Source organism: Pantherophis guttatus, chromosome 12, assembly GCF_059756535.1.
Source record: "Pantherophis guttatus breed Tessera chromosome 12, ASM5975653v1, whole genome shotgun sequence".
Taxonomy (NCBI): Eukaryota; Metazoa; Chordata; class Lepidosauria; order Squamata; family Colubridae; genus Pantherophis; species Pantherophis guttatus.
The window spans coordinates 12,328,111-12,351,369 of record NC_142074.1 but is presented as its reverse complement, the minus strand read 5'-3'; the positions used below and the strand labels follow the sequence as shown (position 1 = coordinate 12,351,369).

General features: G+C 44.6%; 1 protein-coding gene across 2 annotated transcripts in view; it reads left to right on the top strand.

Annotated features, from left to right (window-relative positions):
- The window catches only part of POF1B (POF1B actin binding protein), a 57,279-nt gene extending 34,020 nt beyond the window's left edge, over nt 1–23,259 (top strand). The window contains exons 4-16 of one of the 2 annotated variants that reach the window (XR_009622673.2): nt 1,974–2,159; nt 6,083–6,213; nt 7,405–7,432; nt 8,833–8,907; nt 9,502–9,594; nt 11,734–11,847; nt 12,995–13,147; nt 13,977–14,087; nt 16,182–16,310; nt 17,023–17,099; nt 19,846–19,963; nt 20,838–21,939; nt 22,146–23,259. Coding sequence is in view for 1 of the 2 variants with exons in the window: in XM_060692099.2 (XP_060548082.2) it covers nt 1,974–2,159; nt 6,083–6,213; nt 7,405–7,432; nt 8,833–8,907; nt 9,502–9,594; nt 11,734–11,847; nt 12,995–13,147; nt 13,977–14,087; nt 16,182–16,310; nt 17,023–17,099; nt 19,846–19,963; nt 20,838–20,858 (1,236 nt within the window). In the remaining variant the exon portion in view is untranslated. Of the gene's footprint in view, nt 1–1,973; nt 2,160–6,082; nt 6,214–7,404; nt 7,433–8,832; nt 8,908–9,501; nt 9,595–11,733; nt 11,848–12,994; nt 13,148–13,976; nt 14,088–16,181; nt 16,311–17,022; nt 17,100–19,845; nt 19,964–20,837 lie in introns of both variants that reach the window. The other variant, XM_060692099.2, reaches the window with a different exon arrangement.

Genomic DNA, 23,259 nt, shown 5'->3' with positions numbered 1-23,259 from the left:
AATGGGTGGACTTCAGCTTGAATGATGATTTCCCAGCCGGGGAATTCTAGGAGTTGAAGTCCACCCCTCTTCAAGCTGCCCAGGTTGAAAGACAATCTCTACAAGGATTTTGAGTGCCAAACTTACTGAAACTTGTGCCAAACTTTAGAAGGTGAGGATTCTGAGAAAGGGTCTACACTTCAATAGAATAGAATTCTTTATTGGCCAAGTGTGATTGGACACACAAGGAATTTGTCTTTGGTGCATAGGATCTCAGTGTACATAAAAAGAAAAGAGACATTCGTCAAGAATCATAAGGGACAACACTTAACGATAGTCATAAGGTACAAATCAAATCATACTAGGAAACAAAATCAATATAAATCGTAAGGATACAAGCAACAGTCATGAGTGGGAGGAGATGGGTGATGGGAACGATGAGAAGATGAGAAGATTAATAGTAGTGCAGACTTAGTGAATAGTTTGACAGTGTTGAGGGAATTATTTGTTTAGCAGAGTGATGGCGTTCGGGAAAAAACTGTTCTTGTGTCCTTCGGATGGTTTTGCTGATTAACTACCACAATAAAGTTATTTAGAATCGAATCGAATAATCAATGGAATAGGAATGGAATGGGAATGGGAATGGGAATGGAATGGAATGGCATAGCATAGCATAGCATAGCATAGCATAGCTTTATTGTCACTTTGAATGTATATTAATTGGCATACATTAAAAATGAAATTTCGTTGCATACAGCTTTTAAAGGGTCACCACCTCCAATTTTACACTACATAAACATGACAAGATAAATAAATAAAATACAAAAGTATATAGGCGAAACAACACAGTCTAGTTTGGATATATACATGTTTATGGGGAGAAAAACGAATCTTGCGAGTTTACCAGATGGATGGCCTAGGGAAGAAAGCTGTTACAGAATCTTGTAGTCCTGCTAGAAATACTTTGAAACCTCATCCCAGAGGGGAGCAACAGAAACAGACCGTAAAGTGGGTGTCTGGGGGTCTCTAACCATGCTTTGAGCTCTAAGCACATAGTGCTTCTAAGCCGCATCCTAAATGAAGGGAAACAAGCTTCTTATAATCTTCTCAGCTGTCCTCACTACTCTCTGTATGGACTTTCTATCTGAGGCACTGATGCCACCAAACCAAACAGGGATGCAAGTTTGTTAAAACACTAGTTGAATTTGACTTCATTGTTCATTGTATAATTTTGACTTGAACGTTATTATTATTTAAACCCCAGGGTGTCCACTGGGTGGTTGGAGAAGGTCAGGATGGCCGTGCCTCTCTGAAACCTCACCTTCTTTTACCTCTTATTACAACACCCCCGGGAAAAGGGGAGGGTTTCCCAGCTTCCCTTCTTTTTAACACCCATCTCCCAAATCTGCATTTAGACCAGTGAAATCCAGCAGGTTCTGACAAGTTCTGGAGAACCGCTAGCGGAAATTTTGAGCAGTTCGGAGAACCGGTAGCGGAAATTTTGAGTAGTTTGGAAAACCGGCAAATACCACCTCTGGCTGGCCCCAGAGTGGGGTGGGAATGGAGATTTTGCAATATCCTTTCTCCTGGAGTGGGGAGGGAATGGGGATTTCGCAGTATCCTTCCTCTGGAGTGGGGAGGGAATGGGGATTTTGCAATATCTTTTCCCCAGGAGTGGGGAGGGAATGGGGATTTTGCAGTATCCTTCCTCTGGAGTCGAGTGGGAATGGAGATTTTGCAATATCTTTCCCCTGGAGTGGGGAGGGAATGAGGATTTTGCAGTATCCTTCCCCTGGAGTGGGGAGGGAATGGGAATTTTGCAGTATCTTTCCCCTGCCACGCCCACCAAGCCACACCACGCCCACCAAGCCACGCCCAGTAGTAAAAAAAATTTGGATTTCACCACTGATTTAAACATTCAGCACAAACTGGGTTATTAACATGAAGGATTTGCGCAAGAGATGTGAGCTTTCAAGAGAACCTCTTTGTCCTAGGAGAAGCAGTACCAATACCTGCAGCAAACCCAGTCTGACCAATGCCAAGTCAGCCAGCCAGTGGAACGAGTCCAAGTGGTTCAGCAATGCCAACATACAACCAATGCCTGTGACTCTACTCCCGTCCGTGCCAATGATGTGGGACAGAACAGCTTTAATAAAGTTATCATACAGACATGTGAACCGGTAAGCATTTAACTTATCCATACGTGTTCAGCAACTTTGGCCACTTTAAGACGGGTGGACTTCAACTCCCAGAATGCCCCAGCCAGCTAGGTTGGCTGGGGTATTCTGGGAGTTGAAGTCCACAAGCCTTAAAGGGGCCAAGGTTGATAAACACTGTTTTAATAGAATCGAATACAATTCTTTTTTTAAAAAAATATTTTTTATTGATTTTACAACAACACAACACAACATATAAAACATCGACACACCATATGTGTGTCTTTTTACATATCAGTTTCGTTCCTCTTACTTTCTACTTTCTACATTCCCCATTTTTCTCATTCTTTATTTTTATTTTTTTTATTTTTTTAATTTGATTTGTATGCCGCCCTTCTCCGGAGACTCAGGGCGGCTTACAATGTGCTCAGCAATAGCCTTCATCCTTTTGTATATTTATACAAAGTCAGCTTATTGCCCCCACAAACTGGGTCCTCAATTTACCTACCTTAGAAAGGATGGAAGGCTGAGTCAACCTTGAGCCTGGTGAGATTCGAACCTGCAGTAATTGCAGGCAGCCGGTCTTAATAACAGAGTGCTTTAGACCACTGTACTACCAAGGCTCCTTGTCTTTATCGTCTCTTTATTTCTAGTTTTATTCATTTACAATATTTTACACATTTATCACATCCTTAATTCCCTTTTGCCTTCCCTAGTCTTTAGCCAATCATACCACTTATCCCATACTAGATAATATTCTGTATCTTCTTTTTCTTTTATTTCTTTCGTTAATTTATCCATCTCCGCACAGTCCAGAATTTTCCTAATTGTTTCTTCCTCTGTTGGAGTTTTTTTTCACTTTTCCAGGACTGTGCGTAGACTATCCTTGCCGCTGTAATTATATGCAAAATCAAATATCTAATTTCTTTACTGTAGGTTCTATTCAGTACAATTCTTTATTGGCCAAGTGTGATTGGACACACAAGGAATTTATCTTTGGTGTATATGCTCTCAGGGTACCTAAGGAGAATAAAATACATTCATCAAGAATAAAAAGATACAACACTTAGTGATAGTCAAGGTTACTAATAAACTATCAAATTGTGCTAGGAAACAAGTAAAAACAATATAATGGAAAGATACAAATAAAAACAATATAATTGAAAGATACCTGCAACACGGTTATAGTTAAGTATATATAACTATATATTATTATTATTATTATTATTATTATTATTATTATTATTATTATTATTTATTCAATTTATATACCGCCCTTCTCCTATTGGACTAATATATAGTATATACTATAACCTAATATATAAGGTTATAGTAATAAGCGGGAAGAGATAGCTACTAGTAAGGAAGAGAAGAATAATAGTAATACAGTCTTAGTAAATTAGTTGTTAAGCAGAGTGATGGCATTCATGGAAAAACTGCCCTTGTGTCTAAGTGTTCTGTGGTTGTTTTCTCCTTTAAAAGGGACTCCATTGTCTAGTCCCATGCATGGAAGAGTCCTCTTAGTTGTGTAAAGAGTCATTCTTTGCAGATCAAGTGGCTGTCAGGTTACAGCACCATCCGATCACATCTCATTTCTGAACCATTTTGCTCAAGTTGCAAGAATGGCCAACACCCAGGCTGGGGTGGGGTGGGGTTGGGTAGGATGGGGGAAGGATGCTATTATTGTTCTCAGTTTCTGCAACTGAATTTATCAGGGAGTTAAAATCAGAAAAGTGTGCCGCTGTTTGCCTCTAGCAAGAGGCAGGCGAATTTGCAGAAGCCTCCTCCGCAAGACGATTCATAACGCAGGTTAGCCACAAGTTATGAAACAAAATAAATGTAGGTGGAGTGCTTGGGAACAAAAAGGAGGAGGTTGAATTCTAATTAGGCAAACAGCAGCTTCGTCTCCTTTGAGAGGCTGAAGACGCATCGTGGGAAAACCAAGAAAAAACTGAGGGTTTTTTTTTTCTCCCCAAACCCTCCTCCTCCTTTAAAAGAGTGAAGAACAAAACTAAGAGAAAAGTAGAAAGAAGATATAAATTGTCTTCTTTAACTGCAGCAGTAAGGTTTTTAACTATATTATGCTGTGAACATACCAGACAAGCCTTCCCCCACCCCCAAAGCACTTGAAAGTGTTTGCATTTTCTTTTTATACTTTTTTTGTTTTGTTTTTTTTCCCCCTGAAGTTTAAACTGCTTTATTGAAAAGTTGGGCTTGTTCTGCACTGTAAGCCATTAATCACGGTTTGAGGGGTCCTTGGTGCTCTCTGAGTTTGCTTGTTTTCTTGCAGAGGTTTCGTTACCCAAACTGGGTATAATCCAGGGGTGAAATCCAGCAGGTTCTGACAGATTCTGGAGAACCGGTAGCGGAAATTTTGAGCAGATCAGAGAACTGGTAGTGGAAATTTTAAGTAGTTTGGAGAACCGGCAAATACCATCTCTGGCTGGCCCCAGAGTGGGGTGGGAATGGAGATTTTGCAATATCCTTCCCCAGGAGTGGGGAGGGAATGGGGATTTTGCAGTATCCTTCCCCTGGAGTGGGGTGGGAATGGAGATTTTGCAGTATCCTTCCTCTGCCATGCCCACCAAGCCACTTCCACCAAACCACGCCCACAGAACCGGTAGTAAAAAAAATTGGATTTCACCACTGGTATAACCTCATCAATGCTCTGCCTCATCACTGCTGTCAGCACTCATGATGTTACCTAGTTGGGTAATGAAATTATTGCAAGAAAACAAGCAAGCTCAGAGAGCATCAAGGACCCCTCATGTCAGCCCTGAGCTACAAATATTCTCCTTTATTAGTAATAGCAATAGCACTTAGACTTGTATACCGCTTTACAGTGCTTTACAGCCCTCTCTAAGCGGTTTACAGAGTCAGCATATTGCTCCCAACAATCTTGGTCTTCATTTTACCCACCTTGGAAGGATGGAAGGCTGAAACAACCTTGAGCCTGGTGAGATTTGAACTGCCAAATTGCAGGCAGCCAGCAGTCAGCAGAAGTAGCCTGCAGTACCGCACTCTAACCACTGTGCCACCAAGGCTCTATACTATACTATACTTGTAGTAATAGCAATAGCACTTAGATTTATATACCGCTTTTACAGTGCTTTACAGCCATCTCTAAGCAGTTTACAGAGTCAGCATATTGCTCCCAACAATCTGGTTCCTCATTTTACCCACCTTGGAAGGATGGAAGGCTGAGTCAACCTTGCGCCTGGTGAGATTCGAACTGCCAAATTGCAGGCAGCTGGCAGTCAGCAGAAGTAGCCTGTAGTACCGCACTCTAACCACTGCGCCACCACGGCTCATAATCATGGTTTATCTATCCCACTGACTGCCTTCGTACCACATATTGACTCCAAAGCAGGCAAACCAAGTTGCGAAGGAAGGCCAATATACATGTCCCAGCATAATGTTGCAGGATCCAACCTGAGTCAGTCACTGGGACATCCTTCCGAGCTTTCGGATGCATGCCGGAGCCCATCCTCAGGGAACCTGTCTCTCTTGACATGTTCTGGCGAAAGAGAAGTTCCATGAGATGGGCTCCGGTACGAGTCCAAAAACTCGGAAGTTGAAACCTCTGGTCCCAGTGACCAACCCAGATTTGGATCCTGCAAACCAAGTTCCATCTTGGGTTGTTGATGGCGAGAAGAAATTCCCCAACATGGAACTTGGTTTGCAGAAATCCTCTGCTGCAGGACATTCTTGCATTTTATTGATGCCTCGCGTAGAAAACAAGGGCATTGAAGAAATCATGAATCAAGCGAGAAATATTTGACAGGCACCCAAGAGGAGATTGAGTGCAGAAAGTAGGTCGGTGCAGTGTGCAATCAAGAATGAGAGGAGAGCTTTAAAACGGCCATTTGCATGCCGAGGGCCGAACGTTGCTTTACGACCAGGGAATTAGAATGGTTCTAATGATGTCCTTTATGACCTCCTAACAGGTGAAGCGCATCCAGGAAACAAATGACCAGCTGGACTGCCGATACTTTGGGGAGCTCCTAGCAGAACTGCACCGCAAGAGCAACGACCTGTACAGCTGTTTGCTCCAGCATGTTGAGAAGCTGGGCGGAAGGTAGAGGCCGGGCCTCATCCTAGCTTGGAATTTGGAGAATGTTTGGCAGCCCTTCTTGGAAAGGAAGCCCAGCTGCTTGCCTGAACAGCAGGCGGGCTGTGGGTCTGTTGGTTTGCAGCCATCCTGAGAAATGGGGGTGGACTAAGGTTTCCTGAACCCCGTTCAAAAAAAAATCCCCTTAAATCTCTCACCTTAAACATCCTTGCTCGTTTCTGTGAAAAGACACATAATCCCAATCCTTGTATTATGGGTGAGAGTTGTTGCAACATTCTTAATTTTTAGTTACAGATGGTTCTCAGTTAATAGCAGTAGCAATAGCCCTTAGACTTATATACTGCTTTACAGTGCTTTATAGCCCTCTCTAAGCGGTTTATAGAGTCAGCCTTTTGCCCCCAACAATCTGGGTCCTCATTTTACCCACCTTGGAAGGCTGAGTCAACCTTGAGCCTGGTGAGATTCGAACTGCCAAAGTGCAGGCAGCCGGCAGACAGCAGAAGTAGCCTGCAGTACTGCACTCTAACCACTGCGCCACCATAATGCCGGATGTTTTGTCGCTAGATGATGTGGTTGCAAAGGGCAATCGCCAGTTACTGTTATGAAATGAGGACCTTGCATGATGATTTCCCGCTGGCTTCCCCATTGATTTTGTGGGAAACTGGCAGGGAAGGTTGCAAATGGTGATCATGGGATATTACAGTGGCAGAAATCTGGTCTGGTGTCTAATAGCAATAGCACTTAGACTTATATACCGCTTCACAATGCTTATACAGCCCTCTCTAAGCGGTTGAGATATTATTGACCTCGGAAGGATGGAAGGCTGAGTCAATCATGAGCTGGTGAGAATCGAACTGCTAGCAGTGGGCAGAATCAGCCTGCTATACTGCATTCTAACCACTGCACTACCACTGCTAAGCACTCTGAATGCAATCGCATGACCAGCTGGAACTTCAGGGACTGGTTGCAAATACCACCTGTTTAGCACCATTGCAATTGTGGATGGGTGTATTGTGTCTAAATATTTACATGTTATATTCCAGAGGCAGTCATACTTTTATTAAAGGTAACTTGGGATATAGTTTCCTCAGTTAAGTCAGAATGAAAGACTTACCATAACAATGGTGGCGATAATTGTAATGTACTCAGTGGATAGAGAAAGGACAACGCTAATGTTTCCTTGTGTTTCTCTTACAGAAGATGCGATCTGGAATCTCTGAATGATGTAAGTACCAAACAGTTTCCAGAATTTATAGAAATATCTGGGCTTTGTGCATTCATGAGCAAACAACAACTAACTGTCTTTAAGTCTGGTTAAAATCCCAAAAATGAGAATAAAAGGCTGGTCTTAACCTGCCTGAATGGAAATCATGCTGATCTGTACATATAGTAGAGATTATCTTTTTTCTTGAAATAGAATAGAACAGAACAGAACAGAACTGAACAGACAGCACAGCACAGCGAAGGGAAGGGAAGGGAAGGGAAGGGAAGGGAAGGGAAGGGAAGGGAAGGGAAGGGAAGGGAAGGGAAAATAGAATAGAGAATAGAGAATAGAGAATAGAGAATAGAGAATGGAATGGAACGGAACAGAACAGAACAGAGAATGGAACGGAATGGAACAGGGAGAAGGAGAGAAGAGAAGAGAAGAGAAGAGAAAAGAAGAGAAGAGAAGAGAAGAGAAGAGACTTACTCTAGTCTACTCTACTCTTTATTGGCCAAGTGTGATTGGACACACAAAGAAATTTGTCTCTGGTGCATAAGCTCTCAGTGTACATACAAACAACGAAGTAATGTAATCATAAGATGCCAATAGGAGAAGGAAGTAGAAAAGATGAGAAGGATAATAGTTTACAGCCCTCCTGCATGGGTAAATAGACAAAAACAGTTGTAGTTGTTTTTTTCTGGAGTCCTAACTATCCATTGGACGCAGTGGCTCAGTGGTTAAGACGCTGAACTTGTCATTGAAAGGTCGACAGTTCAGCCGTTAGAATCCCGAGTGCCACGTAACAGGGTGAGCTCTCGTTACTTGTCCCAGCTTCTGCCAACCTAGCAGTTCGAAAGCACGTAAAAATGCAACTACAAAAATAGGGACCACCTTTGGTGGGAAGGTACAGCGTTCTGTGCGCCTTTGGCATTTAGTCATGCCGGCCACATGACCACGGAGTTGTCTCCGGACAGCTCTTTGGCTTTGAAATGGAGATTGAGCACTGCCCCCTAGAGTCGGGAACGACTAGAACATATGTGCGAGGGAAACCTTTACCTTAAGTAGAGGAGCAGGTACGAAAGTATCTCTCTGCAAATCCTGAAAGCAGCTGGTACTTTTTCTAGGTTGGATAGGTGCTGCTTCAAAAGGGGCTTTTGGCTGACTTTTGGGGTCTATGACAATTCCCCCATGGCCAGCTTGCCATGGCCAACTTGTCATGGTCAACTCAACTGCAGGACAATTCGCTACAGCCAGCTCATCGCGAGACAGTTTGCTGCAGGACGAGAGTTACACTAATATCAAAGCAATGGTGGAATAGAATTATCAAGGAAAGGATGCAAAAGGAGGATGAAGACAGGATGAGATGTGAATGGCAAGCTGATAATATGCCTTTTATTTCTTGGGTTTTTTTTTTCCAATAGGCAGAGGATATTGAGAGCTTGATTCCTAAAGGGCTTTCGGAGTCGACAAAACAGCAGATCCGTTACCTTCTGGAGGTAAGGGGGTTGCGGAGAAATTTGTGGAAATCGATGGAAATTGTGTTTAATTTCATGTAGTGAAGCCCTTTTCGCCCAGACCGCTACACACTACACACACGGTATTGATGGCATTTTGCATATTTACTTACTGTCCTCCTGTAGGATGGATACTGTGTTGATGAATAAACAACTATATGTAAGCCCAAGAATGACACAGAAGAATCGAGCCAGAGTTCAGTTCTTTATTTGCTTACACACAAGAGACAGAATCTTGCCAGAGTAAACCTTTACTGCTGTCACAGCAGTTGGATATTCCCTGGGAGCTTCATCATTGGAAGCTTTTCAAGAAGCTGTTAGAAATAATGTAGGGTCTCCTGCTTGGGTGGGGTGGAGGGTTGGACTAGATGACCTCTAAGGTCCCTTCCAACTCTGTTAATCGTTGACACTTTGCTTCTCATCACTTTTCTCCCCTAGATATAGGAATCATTATCCCATCCTCGGCCTCTTGTCAAATGACTACAAAACTATGTTATCCCCTGTTGATTTTGGTATTAAAACTTTTCTGCTCTGAAACCATCCTAAATAATCTGTTTTGCTGTCCATCTTTCCTAGATGAGAGCCACAGCTGATAAGTCCATGAGGCTGGTCCTTACCACCTTCAGTAACCTTCGAGAGGAGCTGGTTCATCTTCAGGATGACTTAGGGGTACGTAATTCTGTTGTTTGAAATGTGTCGAAGTGCGTTTGAACCAGGGGTGAAATCCAGCAGGTTCGGACAGGTTCTGGAGAATCGGTAGGGGAAATTTTGACCAGTTCGGAGAACCGGCAAATACCACCTCTGGCTGGCCCCAGAGTGGGGTGGGAATGGAGATTTTGCAATATCCTTTCCCCTGGAGTGGGGAGGGAATTGGGATTTTGCAGTATCCTTCCTCTGGAGTGGAGAGGGAATGAGGATTTTGCAGTATCCTTTCCCCAGGAGTGGGGAGGGAATGGGGATTTTGCAGTATCCTTCCTCTGAAGTGGGGTGGGAATGGAGATTTTGCAATATCTTTCCCCTGGAGTTGGGAGGGAATGAGGATTTTGCAGTATCCTTCCCCTGGAGTGGGGAGGGAATGGAGATTTTGCAATATCTTTCCCCTGGAGTGGGGAGGGAATGGAGATTTTGCAATATCTTTCCCCTGGAGTGGGGAGGGAATAGAGATTTTGCAGTATCTTTCCCTTGGAGTGAAGTGGGAATGGAGATTGTGCAATATCCTTTCCCCTGAAGTGGGGTGAAAATGGAAATTTTGCAGTATCCTTCCCCTGCCACGCCCACCAAGCCATGCCCACAGAACCGGTAGTAAAAAAAATTGGATTTCATCACTGGTTTGAACTTCAGCCTTCCCTGAACTGGTGTCTCCCAGATGTGTTGGGACCTGCTGTTTGGAATTTACATTCCAAACACATCTGGGAGAGGCCAGGAGAGGAAAAGCTGCACACAGATGGCACTTGTGATCTAGAGCCAGGATTCCTAAAGCAATTTCAGATTTTCAAGATGCTCTTCTTGTCAGTGCCTGTTTTTGAGAGTCCCCTGGATTTTGAGTGACATGCCTCCGAATTCTGGGTAGAAATAGCTGATCCTTTCTTGGATGGCGGAAATCAAAGCTGTGTCAGTCAATATTTCTCAAAGATTGTAAGGCAATCTTGCAGTTACTTTTCTCTCGGGACAAATGGAAGAATCTTTTGAGACCAGAGCATGGATAATAGGTGATTTAGTAAGTTATGAGCCGTTATGAACTTGGGACGTTTTTAATCAGAGATATTTTGCATTGTTTGTTAGTTGCATTGGAAACTCTGATTGATCCCTTTGTTCATTTCCCCTGTGCTTGTTTTTCAACAGCTGATTGTTGGAAATCCATGAAATTCTGCCCCTCTTCAGAGGTACAAAGGCAGGCTTGAGTGTCAGCGTGTCACAAAAGAAAAAGGGCATATGTTATGACTGACTTTATGGTTCAGCCATAAACTCGGCCTTTGGAGATCCAAGCATTACTTTTTTTCTGGATCACAAATGGAAAGAAGGAAAGGAAGGAAGGAAGGAAGGCAGGAAAGGAAGGAAGAAGGAAAGAAAGAAGGAAAGAAAGAAGGAAGGAAAGGAAGGAAGGAAGGAAGGAGAGGCAGAGAGAGGAAGGAAGGAAAGGAAGGAAGAAAGAAAGAAAAGAGGAAGGAAGGGAAGAAGGAGAGAAGAAGGAAAGGAAAGAAGGAAGGAAAGGGGAAGGAAGGAAGGAGAGGCTGAGAGGAAGGAAGGAAAGAAAGAAAGGAAAGAGGAAGGGAGGAAGGAAGGAAGGAAGAAGGAAAGAAAGAAGGAAGGAAGGAAAGAAAGAAAGAGGAAGGAAGGAAGGAGGCAGAGAGAGGAAGGAAGGAAAGGAAGGAAGGAAGGAAAAAAGAAAGGAAAGAGGAAGGGAGGGAAGAAGGGAGGGAGGAAGGAAAGGAAAGAAGGACGGAAAGGAAAGAAGGAAGGAAAGGGGAAGGAAGGAAGGAGTGGAAGAGAGGAAGGAAGGAAAGAAAGGAAAGAGGAAGGGGGAGGGAGAGGAAGGAAGGAAAGAAAAGAGGAAGGAAGGAAAGGGAGGGAGGAAGGAAAGAGGGAGGGAGGATGGAAGGAAGGAAAGAGGAATGGAGGGAGGAAAGGAAAAAAGGAAGGGAGGGAGGAAGAAAGGAAGGCAGGGAGGTATATAGCATATGGAATATTTTTAGTGCATTTTTTTTGTAAAAGGCAAAGAGACTTTTTTTGTGAGGCAAAGAGACAGACAGATCTGTTTGCACATAGCAAATAGAGTATTTTTAACAGCCTGTTTTTGGACTTTTACAGAAACTGGAAATGGACAAGATGCTGCTTGAGAAAGACCTGGCTTTCAAAGAAGCTCAAGTAAAAGAATATGAGATGATGTTGGCATCTGTGCGGGAGAATAACCGTCAGCAACAGGTGAGCGAGCTGTTAGTTGTCCACTTCTTCTCTTTCCTTACACCTTTCCCAGCACTCTCTAGAAGCATCCTGTGTCCTAAGTAGGATCGCCTGAATCAGAACATTGGTGCTTCAAGTGAGAACTCTTGAGTTGCCGATAAAATAAACTCAGGGGTTGAAATGAGGGGTCCTTGTTGCTCTCTAAGCTTGGCTGTTTCCTTGTAGACGTTTCATTACCCAACAAGGTAACATCATCAGTGCTAATAAGGAATGGGGTGGAGAGCAACCTAGTTTGGTAATGAAGCATCTGCAAGAAAACTGTCAAGCTCAGAGAGCACCAAGGATCCCTCAACTCTGGATTGATTTCTTCAACGATCCATTGGATTTCTTGGTTGTCCTTGGTACGCTCAAGAGTCTTCTCCAACAGCAAAGTTCAAAAGCTTCATTGTTCTTTCAATCTTGCTTATTTAAAGTCCATGTATGGTAGGATGGTCATTCGGAATTATTCCAAAGTGACCAGCATGTAGGAACCGTGGCCCAATGAAAATTGAGAAAATACAGATATACAAATGTAAATACGTTAAACTAAGCCTTAAGGAATTAACCATGTTTTTTTGACTATAAAATGCACCGGAGTATAAGACGCACCAAGATTTTGAAGACTTAAGAAAAAAAAAAGTTTTTGCCCTCCCCAGGCCCCAGGAGCACTCTGCAGGCCTCCTAAACCCTCTGCGAAAAATGGGCCTGTTTTTCACAAAAATGGGATGCGCAGAGGATTTGGGAGGCCTCCAGAGTGCTCCTGGGGGCCTGGGAGAGCAAAAACGCCCTCATTTTTGTGAAAAACGGGGCTGTTTTTGGCCTCCCAACCCCTCACACATATCACGCTTTTGCCCTCCCCAGGCCCCAGGAGCACTCTGCAGGCCTCCCAAGCCCTCTGTGCATCCTGTTTTTGTGAAAAACGGCCCTGTTTTTCGCAAAAACGGGACGTGCAGGCCGGGGTTTCGGGAGGCCAAAAATGGCTGTATTCGGTGTATAAGACGCACCAACATTTCCACCCTCTTTTAGGGGTGAAAAAGTGCTTCTTATACTCCGAAAAATACAGGTAGGTTCTCCCAGCTGGCAAAGTTATCTAAGACTCTTTCTTTTTGGCTGGGGTGGGTTTTTGCAGCAAGCCCTCCGCGAATACACTCTGAAGTGCCGTTCGCTGGAAGAGCAGCTGTTGTCTCTCCGTCACAACGACAGCGACCGGGAATTTCGGCTGAAAGACCTGGAATATAGCAAACGAGCCTTGGAGCAGGAAATCCAGAACTTGAGACTTCAGGTAAGCCAATTCTCCTTTGGACAGTTGATGCTTGGAATTCCAAGGGCTACCCTTGAAAAAAGAGGAGCGTCCCCATTAAAAAAAAGTGGGGGGGCAATGAATGGACACTCCCCTCTGTCCCAAATGGTCTCCTTGAGGGCTGCTTTCTTTTCTTCCCAAGTCATCCTTGGATCCAGAAGCGGCATAGTTACGGGAATTTAGATATGTTGCAGATCAGAGGTTGCGCTGTGAAAAAGCAAGTTGGGAATGGAACATACATGAACATTCTATCTAAGTGCATTTGATTTGAATTGTGATTCAATCAATTGGATCCCCATTGAAAAAAAAATATATAGATTAGCAAAAGATTTTGGACAATGGTTGCTAGTTAACATAAACGTGACTGAGGCAGGGAAGAGAAAGGAGGGAAAGGGAAGAGAGAAAGAAAGAGAAAAAAGGAAAGGAAAAAGAAAGAAAGAAGAAAGGGAAGAAAGAAACAAAGAAAAAGAAAGAGAAAGAAAGAAAGAAGGAAAGGGAAGAGAAAGAAAAAAGGAAAGGAAAATAAATGAAAGAAGGAAAGGAGAGAGGAAGAAAGAAAGAAAGAAAAAGAAAGATGGGAAGAAACAAAAAAGAAAAAGAGGAAAAACAAAGAAAGATGGGAAGGAAGAAAGAAAGAAAAAGAAAGAAAGAAAGAAAGATGGGAAGGAAGGAAGGAAGGAAGGAAAGAAAAAGAAAGAAAGAAAGAAAGAATTCCATAGAATAAATATCTCATTATGTTGAGGTTGCTTTAAAGAACTGTTGGTGGGGTTCTTTTTAATTGCAGAAACTAAAATATTTTTCCTTTGCTCAGGCTTCCACCAATCCTCTGGGCCAGACCACCACCGATGAACTTTCCAGCCGCTACGTAGAGATGATCAACCAGCTCAGAGAAGATAAAGACCGAGAGATCCGCACTCTGCGGGTAAGTTGGCTTCCTTATCAAAGATGCCTTATTGTTTGACTCTCTTTTAAGTTTTGTAGAGCTGGGCTCTCTACAGATGTTGACACCTTCTTTGGCCTTGTCTGGTCTGGAACTTAGCTGGGTTGAGGTTGTTGAACCACATGGATATCACAGAAATGTAGACTAGCTTAGGGCATTACAATGCATTCCAGAAGAAGGTAGTGGGAAACAAGTCCTACACCCGTGATGGCGAACCTACGGCACGCGTGCCACAGGTTGTACGCGGAGCCATATCTGTGGGTACACAAGTGTTGCCCTAGCTCAGCTCCAACATGTATGTGTGTGCCAGCCACCTGATTTTCAACCCTTCCGGGCCCACCGGAAGTCGGGAAACAGGCTATTTCCAGCCTCCAGAGGGCCTCTAGGAGGGTGGGGAAGGCAGTTTTCACCCTCCCCAGGCTCCTAGAAAGCCTCTGGAGCCTGGGGAGGGTGAAAAACAGGCCTAGCGGGTCCACCGGGCCATCGCTTGCCAAAAGCGTGGGGAGTGTGTGTGGGGGGGTTATTCGTGCATGTGCGGGGGGCGGGGCACATTGAATTATGGGCGTGGCCACACAGACATGAAAATCTCCCGTGCTCCCCCCATTTTTGGCACGCGACAGCAAAAAGGTTAGCCGTCACTATCCTCCACTGTTATCAGGAAACTGCATAATGACATCCATCAGGGATCCAACTTCACTCAAAGGCATGGGGATGACATAGTATTCCAATATCTCAGGGGCTGCCCCAAAGAAGAGGGAGTCAAGCTATTCTCCAAAGCACCAGAGGGCAGAACAAGAAGCAATGGGTGGAAACTAATCAGGGAGAGATTCAACCTAGAACTAAGGAGAAATTTCCTGACAGTTAGAACAATTAATCAGTGGAATAACTTGCCTCCAGAAGTTGTGGGTGCTCCATCACTGGAGGTTTTTAAGAAGAGGTTGAACAACCATTGGTCTGAATTGGTATAGGGCCATGGTGGCAAACCTATGGCCCGTGTGCCAGAAGTGGCACACAGAGCCTTCTCTGTGGGCACGTGAGCCATCACCCCAGCTCAGCTCTGCTGTGCATGCACGCAAGCCTTCTGCCGGCCAACTGGTCTTCAGGTCTCTGCCACGCATGCGGGGGGGGGTGCGCATGAGCAGAGAGTGGGGCATATGCGAGGGCACATGGACATGCATGGGGTGCATGCGGAGAACCATGCGTGAATGCTCAGGGTTGGGGGGGCATGCACGGGAGCCGCACACTCATTGCATCTTGGGGGTATGTGCGCATGTGCATTCATGCGCATGTGCACACACTTTGGACATTCGGTCCGGAAAAGGTTAGCCATCACTGGTATAGGGTTTCCTGCTTGAGCTGGGGTCTGGACTAGATGTTGTGGCCCGTCAGTGGCCTGTGCAGATTGTAGCTGATTCGGACAGCGAGGAGGCTGGTGTGGTGCTGCGCCAGCAGCCTGTGCAGCTGGCACTCAAGTCAGACAATGAGGAGGCTGGAGAAGATGTGGTGCCAGAGGCGGGGATTCAGCCAGGGCCTTCAGAACCTCCAGAACCTCCTATAACTGAAGAGGAAGAAGAGGAGGAGCCTCTGCTCGATGCACGGGCACGCAGAGCTGCCAAAAGGCAGGAGTGGTTCCTCAGGAGGAGGTCTCCTCGAGAGTAAGGCTTGGGGCTAATTGGCCACTCCCTTAGCCTATTTAAGGAAGGACTGAGGCAATTTGCAGGGAACAACTTTGTTCACTCTCCTTTGTCTTGAACTTAGTTCTCTTATCAGCTTCCTGCAAATTGCTTCTGGGCTTTCTGCCAACCATAGTAAGATTACGATTATTTATTCTTTGGATTCTTGTAGGCTGTTAAGAAAGTTAATTAACAGCCTTTGTTTGACAACGACTGATTTAATTTAGTAAACTAAGGTTTGTACAGACTTTGTGTGTGCTGCGTTCTTTGGGGTCCGTAGCTGGGGCAGAACACTAAACAACTTCCAAGGTCCCTTCTAACTCTATTATTCTCTTATATTTAAATACGGCAGAGCACTTGTTGATATGAACGCTTGTTGATATGAGCTTTGTTGTTTCTGTAGTGCTCGTTGTCTGAATTCCAGAAGGATTTCTCAAGGAAGCAAGAGAGCGACGCTGACCTTCAGATGAGGCTGCAAGATTTGATCCTCAAGCTGGAAGAGAGGGAGGCTTGCATCAAGCGACAGGAGGAGGTGAGTAGTACTACAGAGAGGGTTGGAGCAGTTTCTTGGCTAGATCCCTAATCAAGGAACCCTTAAGGAGGAAATCACACCCCAACTGAGACTAGCAAGGCAAGCTACTGTATGTAAAAGCCAGCAAAGCGTCACTCACCCCTACACTGATTATGTCACCCATCTTGGTAATGAAACGTCTACAAGGAAAACAAGATCAGGAAAAACACCAAAAACTTAACTCTCAATCTCACTTTTCTCCTGAGATGGTGTCCATCAGTAGAATTTCATCCTTGTCACTCTTTAATTTACATCTCCTTTCCTTAGGGACCCATTTTCAGCAAACTTAATCACTATTAGGAAGATTCTGAATGGCCAAAGGAACCGCAGGGTATGAATCAGATGTGAAATGCTCCCGGTTCGGACCAGATCCCCCGATCCGGTAGCGATGGAGGCGGGTGGTTCGGAGAACCGGTAGCAAAAATCCCTGCCCCCCCAATGCCCAGCTGAGCCGCTCAATCATCAGAGGCTTTTTTTTTTTATTTTTAAAAGCATTTTTTCTACAACCTCTTCGACCGAAAAAATGCTTTTAAAAGTTAAAAAAAAAAAAGCCTCTGATGATCGAGCGGCTCATCTGGGATCGTCAGAAACACTGGTATGAAGTGTTGAATAGTCTATATGGGACGATGTCTTTTTGCCTGAAATGTTGTTTTTTTTTAAAAAAATCTTTTAGGAAATCTTCAGATTGAGACAAGAAAAAATAGCCGTCAACCCATCGCAAGGAATCACGAAGACCATCATCACAAAAAAGTAATGCCATTGGAAGCAACTGGTTGTTTCTGTTTCTGAAAAGGTGTTATTTATTTTTTGGGTACCAATCTTTCCGCCCCGATCAGCATCCCCAAAAGCCAGCAGACTTAAAAACAAATACAAACTTGACACTAGGCCATAACAAAATAGCAAAAGCTAAAACTTATTGAAAAAAAATGCCCTTACTGAGAATAAAGTATACAGAATGTAATTACTTCCCCTCTGGCAGGGTTTAATTTAGCTAAGAGTCACAATTACATTTCAAAGGAAAGGTTGAAATAGAAAAGGTTTCACCGCTTTTATCACAGTTAAATTTAAATTTACTAACGTTAAATTTGGACTCCCAATCAGCTGGAGAAAACCAAAATTATAAAAGGAAATATATAAAAAAAAATCAAAAGGAAAAAAAATTAGAAATGGTGCAGGAATGTTTATGCCATATGTATCCTTCCATTTCTTCTAAATGTAGATAAATAAAATTATTATTTCATCAGATATAACTCAACTGGAACAGTTGGATTTTTTAAAAATAGGGTTGGGTGAAATCCGTGCACAAACTTTGTCTACGTGTGTGTGTGTGTTTGACTCAGTCTTTGACTAATCGCTGCCGTTTTTTTTATAAGATTTTGGAAATGGTTTACTATTGCCTGCTTCCTAGGGCTGAGAGAGAATGACTGGCTCAAAGTCACCCAGGCTTTGTGCCTAAGGTGGGACTAGAACTCACGGTCTCCCAGTTTCTAGCCTGATGCCCACACCGCTAACCCTAGCTGGCTTTCAATCTAGTTGTGGCAATTGTTGCAATAGACAGATTATAGTCCGGCTTTGAAGAATGAGAATAGGAATAGGAATAGAAATAAAAGAAAGAGAAATAATAGAAATAGAAATAATAGAAATAAAAATAATAGAAATAGAAATAGACCAGATCTTGGGAGTCTTCTAGTCCAGCCTTCTACTCAAGCAGGAGACCCTATACCAGTGATGGCTAACTTTTTTGCCATCGTATGCCAGGAGCGGGGTGGGTGGGTGTCGCGCGCAGGTGTGCCCACACCCGTAATTTTCTGCACCCTGCCCTCGCGCAGGTGCATGCGACCCCCTCCGCTCCCCCCGCTCCTGGCACGCGATGGCCCAGAGGCCCGTTTTTCTCTCTCCCCAGCCTCCAGAGCCTTACTAGGAGTCTGGGGAGGGCGAAAATGACCGGAAGTTGGCAAACAGGCCATTTCTGGCCTCCGGAGGTGAGGGGGCGTTTTCCCCCTCCCAAGACTCCTAGAAAGACTCCAGAGGCTGGAGACAGCAAAAAATGGGACTTCCGGTCCCACCGGAAGTTGGCAAATGGGCTGTTTCTGGCCTCCAGAGGGCTTCTGGGGGTGGTAGTGGTGGGGAAGGCTGTTTTCGCCCTCCCCAGACTCCTAGAAAGGCTCCTATTTCTGGTGGGCCTAGTAGGCCTGAAAATCAGCTGAGCTCGCATGCCCACCGATATGGCTACGTGTGCCACAGGTTCGCCATCACAACCCTAGACCATTTCAGACAAATGATCGTCCAGTCTCTTCTTAAAAACCTCCAGTGATGGAGCGCTCACGATTTCTGGAGGCAAGCTGTTCCACTGGCTAATTGTCCTCACTGTTAGGAAGTTTCTCCTTAATTCCAGGTTGCTTCTCTCCTTGATTAGTTTCCAACCATTGTTTCTTGTCTTGCCTTCTGGTGCTTTGGAAAATAATTTGACCCCCTCCTCTTTGTGAAAGCCCCTCAAATATTGGAATACCGATATCCTGTCACCCGTAATTCTTCTTTTCTTTAGACTAGCCAAGCCCAGATCCTGCAGCCATTCTTCATATGTTTTAGTCTCCAGATCTTTGATCATCTTAGTTTTGCTTCTTACTCTGCCATCTAAGATCTACTTGAGACTCTAGAAAGAGTGCAGAGAAGAGCAAGCAAGATGATTAGGGGACTGGAAGCTAAAACATATGATGAACGGTTGCAGGAACTGGGCATGGCTAGTCTAGTGAAGAGAAGGACAAGGGGAGACAGGATAGCAGTCTTCCAATATTTGAGGGGCTGCCCCAGAGAGGAGGGGGTCAAGCTATTCTCCAGAGCACCTGAAGGCCAGACAAGGAATAATGGATGGAAACTGAACAAGGAGAGATTTGACATGGAAATAAGGAGAAATTTTCTGACAGTGAGAGCCATCAACCCATGGAACAGAAGTTGCTGTCAAGTTTCAAGGTCGTCTCAAATAAATTGCATTTCAAACAAAGTCTTTGAAGAAAAACTCCTATTTATTAAGCACGGCATTCTAAACCCGACTACAATCGAAGCCAATACTGACTTCCAGCCCCCAAACCCTCCCTTTCCGTTCCCCACTCCCCTGCACTCATTGGCCATCTTCCAAGTCATTCTACCCCTAATCTACTCCAGCTCAAAAGAATTTCCCCCCCTCCCATCCCATCTCCTAGGGGATATTATCTCCAGGGAAAATAAGTAGGTGAAAAGTCAAACATCCCTTTCCAGACCCCTTCGCTTCTCCTTATGTCAGCACTAGAGTAAATGCAGGTTGAAGTGCTGACAGTTGCCTTCAGAAGTTGTGGGAGTTTCATCACTGGAAGCTTTTCAAGAAGAGACTGGACTGCTAGCTGTCAGAAATGGTGTAGAGTCTCCTGCTTGGGCGGGGGGTTGGACTAGATGACCTACAAAGTCCCTTCCAACTCTGTTAATCGGTTAATAATTGTTGACGTTTTGCTTTTCTCCAAAGATACAGGAATCATTATCCCATCCTGGGCCTCCTGTCCGATGACTACAAAACTACATCATCCCCTCTTGGGGAAACCCAGACGATCGTGATTGAAAAAACCGGAGAAACCTGGCAGAAGGTAAGCTCCCCTGACAGAAGGTCTCCCGCATCCTGTTAGAGGTGGAGGAGCTTCAGGATCTGAGCCCTAGGATTTGAAAAGAGGGGAGGTCGTGGCAGGACAGTAACCAAACTCAAAACTACAGGTAGCCTTCGACTTTACTACCGTTCGTTTAGAAACCATTCGGGGTTACAACGATACTGAAGAAAGGCATTTAGGGCTGGTCCTCGCAGATACGACCATCGCAGCATCCTCCACGATCACATGATAAAAATTCGGGCTCTTGGCAAATGGCATTTATTTGCAATGGTTGCAGCATCCCAGGGCAGTGGTGAAATCCAATTTTTTTTTTACTACCGGTTCTGTGGGCGTGGCTTGGTGGGTGTGGTGTGGCTTGGTGAGCATGGCAGGGGAAGGATACTGCAAAATCTCCATTCCCACCCCAGTCTTGGGCCAGCCAGAGGTGGTATTTGCCGGTTCTCCAAACTACTCAAAACTTCCGCTACCGGTTCTCCAGAACCTGTCAGAACCTGCTGGATTTCACCCCTGTCCCAGGGTCATGTGGCCGCCATTTGCGACCGTCCCAGCTGGCGTCCTACGAGAGAGTCAATTGGGGGGGCCCCGGAAATCTGGATTCACTTAATGACCACACGATGGCAAAAAGGTTAGCCACCATTGCCCTAAGGCAAGGGCGGAAAAGCATTATTACAGGTTGGTCAGAAAACCTCCAAAATTTTACTAATTGCTATTTGGCCTTGAAGGCCAACGCCTTAGATCAGAGCTGGACAAAACCCAAAAAGTTCAGGATAAATAATAATTGATCAGTAATTGGCAGATATTCTAGCAAAGAAATGGAGATGAACAACATGTCCTATTTTTTTCCTTCCCCCAACAGGAATCGTTCACTTCTGATTAGAGATCCTCTGGCTTCTTTCAAGAAATGAGCAGATCTACTGGACAAGTTGTGGCCTGATCAGAAGAGTCTGCACAAAATGAATATCGTTGCGTTATTATTGTTTTGCTTGCCTTCATGTAACGCTTAAAGTCTGAGATAATTCTGGCTCCGTCAGGGGTTGGAAGGAGTTGTGAAAACACACCCGGTACCAAAGGCAGCGTTTGAACAAGTTATTCGCAGCAGTTGGGTTACTGCTTTCAAACTTAATGGGTCAACTGAAGCGATGGATGGATGGATGGGGATCAGGAAGGGAGGTGGGCTGGGGAATCCAGGAATCACGTTTATGCTAGCCAAGCTTCTCTCTTCTCCCTTTTTTACTCCAAAGATCTGAGAAACTATATCCGATACCTGCCTGATGCTTCAGTTTGCAGAGATCAATAATTACTGAATAAATGTTTGGTTTTTTTTCCTTTATTGGAAATGTTCGGTCCATTACCAATATTATCTAGGAATCGGGAGAGATTCTCAGTCATCCAAGTCATGGTTATCCCAGGTGCTTTTTTTCAAGAGGCAGCTGTGGACTTTCTTGTTTTTCCTTTTGAAGACGTTTCGCTTCTCATCCAAGAAGCTTCCTCAGCTCTGACAGGATAGTGGGGAATGGAAAGATTTATACTCCTTGCACACAGCTGTTCATTGGCATCCTTTTAGAGAGTCGTTGAGGCCGCTTGGAGGTTTATCTGTGTCATCAGGGATGACTTGAGTAGTGCAAATGGGTGTGGAGCCTTCATTGAAGCTGACGCAAGGAGTATAGCTGAAAGTCTACACACCAAAATTTCCACTGCTAAGCAAGACAGACTTTTAGCTGCACAATTTGGGATGAACACTCTTTGAATGGTGTGGGCCTAGGAATGGATTTCCAGAGGAACCAGAAGCACTACTCAGGTGACCCTGAGGACACAGATAAACCTCCAAGTGCTTCAAAGACCCTCTAAAACAATGATGGCTAACCTTTTTGCCATCGCGTGCCGGGGTGTGTGCGTGTGTCACCCGCATGCATGCACGACCCCCTCTACGCCCACTGCTCCTGGCACATAATGGCCCGGTAGGCCAGTTTTTCTCTCTCACCTGGCTCCAGAGCCTCCCTAGGAGCTGCCTTCCCCACTGCCCCCCGGAGGCCCTCCAGAAGCCAGAAATGGCCCTTTTGCAACTTCCTGCTGTTTCTGGCCTCTGGAGGGCCTCTGGGGGGGAGAGGTGGAGGGGAAGACTATTTTTGCCCTCCCCAGACTCCTAGAGAGGCTCTGGAGCCAGGTGAGAGAGAAAAATAGGCCTTCCTGGAGGCAGGAAACAATCTGTTTCCCTACTTCTGGTGGGCCCAGAAAGCCTGAAAATCAGCACGCGCCGGAGCTGAGCTCGCGTGCCCACTGATATGGCTATGCTTGCCACCTGTGACACGCGTGCCATAGGTTCACCATCATGGCTCTAAAAGGATGCAAATGACCAGCTGTCTGCAAGGAATATAAATCCTTCCATTCCCTACTATCCTGCCAGAGCTGAAGAAGCGAAACGTCTTCAAAAGAAAAAAAAAACAAGGAAGTCCAGTTGCCTCTTGAAAAAGCATCTTTGGGATTATCTAGGAATGCTAAGATTGCTTCCAACACAGCCTTATTAATGAAAGCAGTCAAAAGTTATTTGAACAAGTATACTTTTCTTTAATATGTGTTTTCTCACTAGCAGTTTTCTATCCTTTTGGAAAGTAGACGGAGTTAGTACCTTTAGTTAAAGTACCTAATCGGTAGAATTTGGGTGTCGGGTTGGTTTTTGATATTGCTGTAGTTACTCTGTGGTGTGGTGGGTCGAATCTTGGAACAGACAAGTTTGGACCGAATGCGGTAAATTTTTGTTCTATGCTTTGATTTGTTGCATGAAGCTAAAAAACCGTAAGATGTGGAGAAGGAGGAAGGACTGGAAGAGGAATTGACGAGAAAGGAATTTTGCTATTGCTGTTGGTTAAAAATTGTATGTTGTTCAGAGAACATTAGATAATGATTAAGGACAGGTTGAAAACTGGCTTTGAGATTTGAAAATTGTGCTTGTTTTGAGTGTTGAGATGGATATGATCGTGGATTCACAGCATCACAGTTAAGGTCAGTTGAAATTGTACTGCACTGCCTTCCATCCAGTGCTGGGGAAGACACTCCTCCCAACTCAGGAAGACAAGAATGAGAGACGGAGAGTAGATGACACACTTGCAGGAGATATGTCTTTGATTCTGCTGTGCGTGGATGCATCACGCTTGCTTATTCTTGGTGGCTTATAAGTCAACTAACTGATAAAGGAGACTTACTGTATTTTTCGGAGTATATGATGCTCCGGGCTATGAGACACACCTACCTTTTTTGGTGAGGAAAACAAGAAAAAGAAA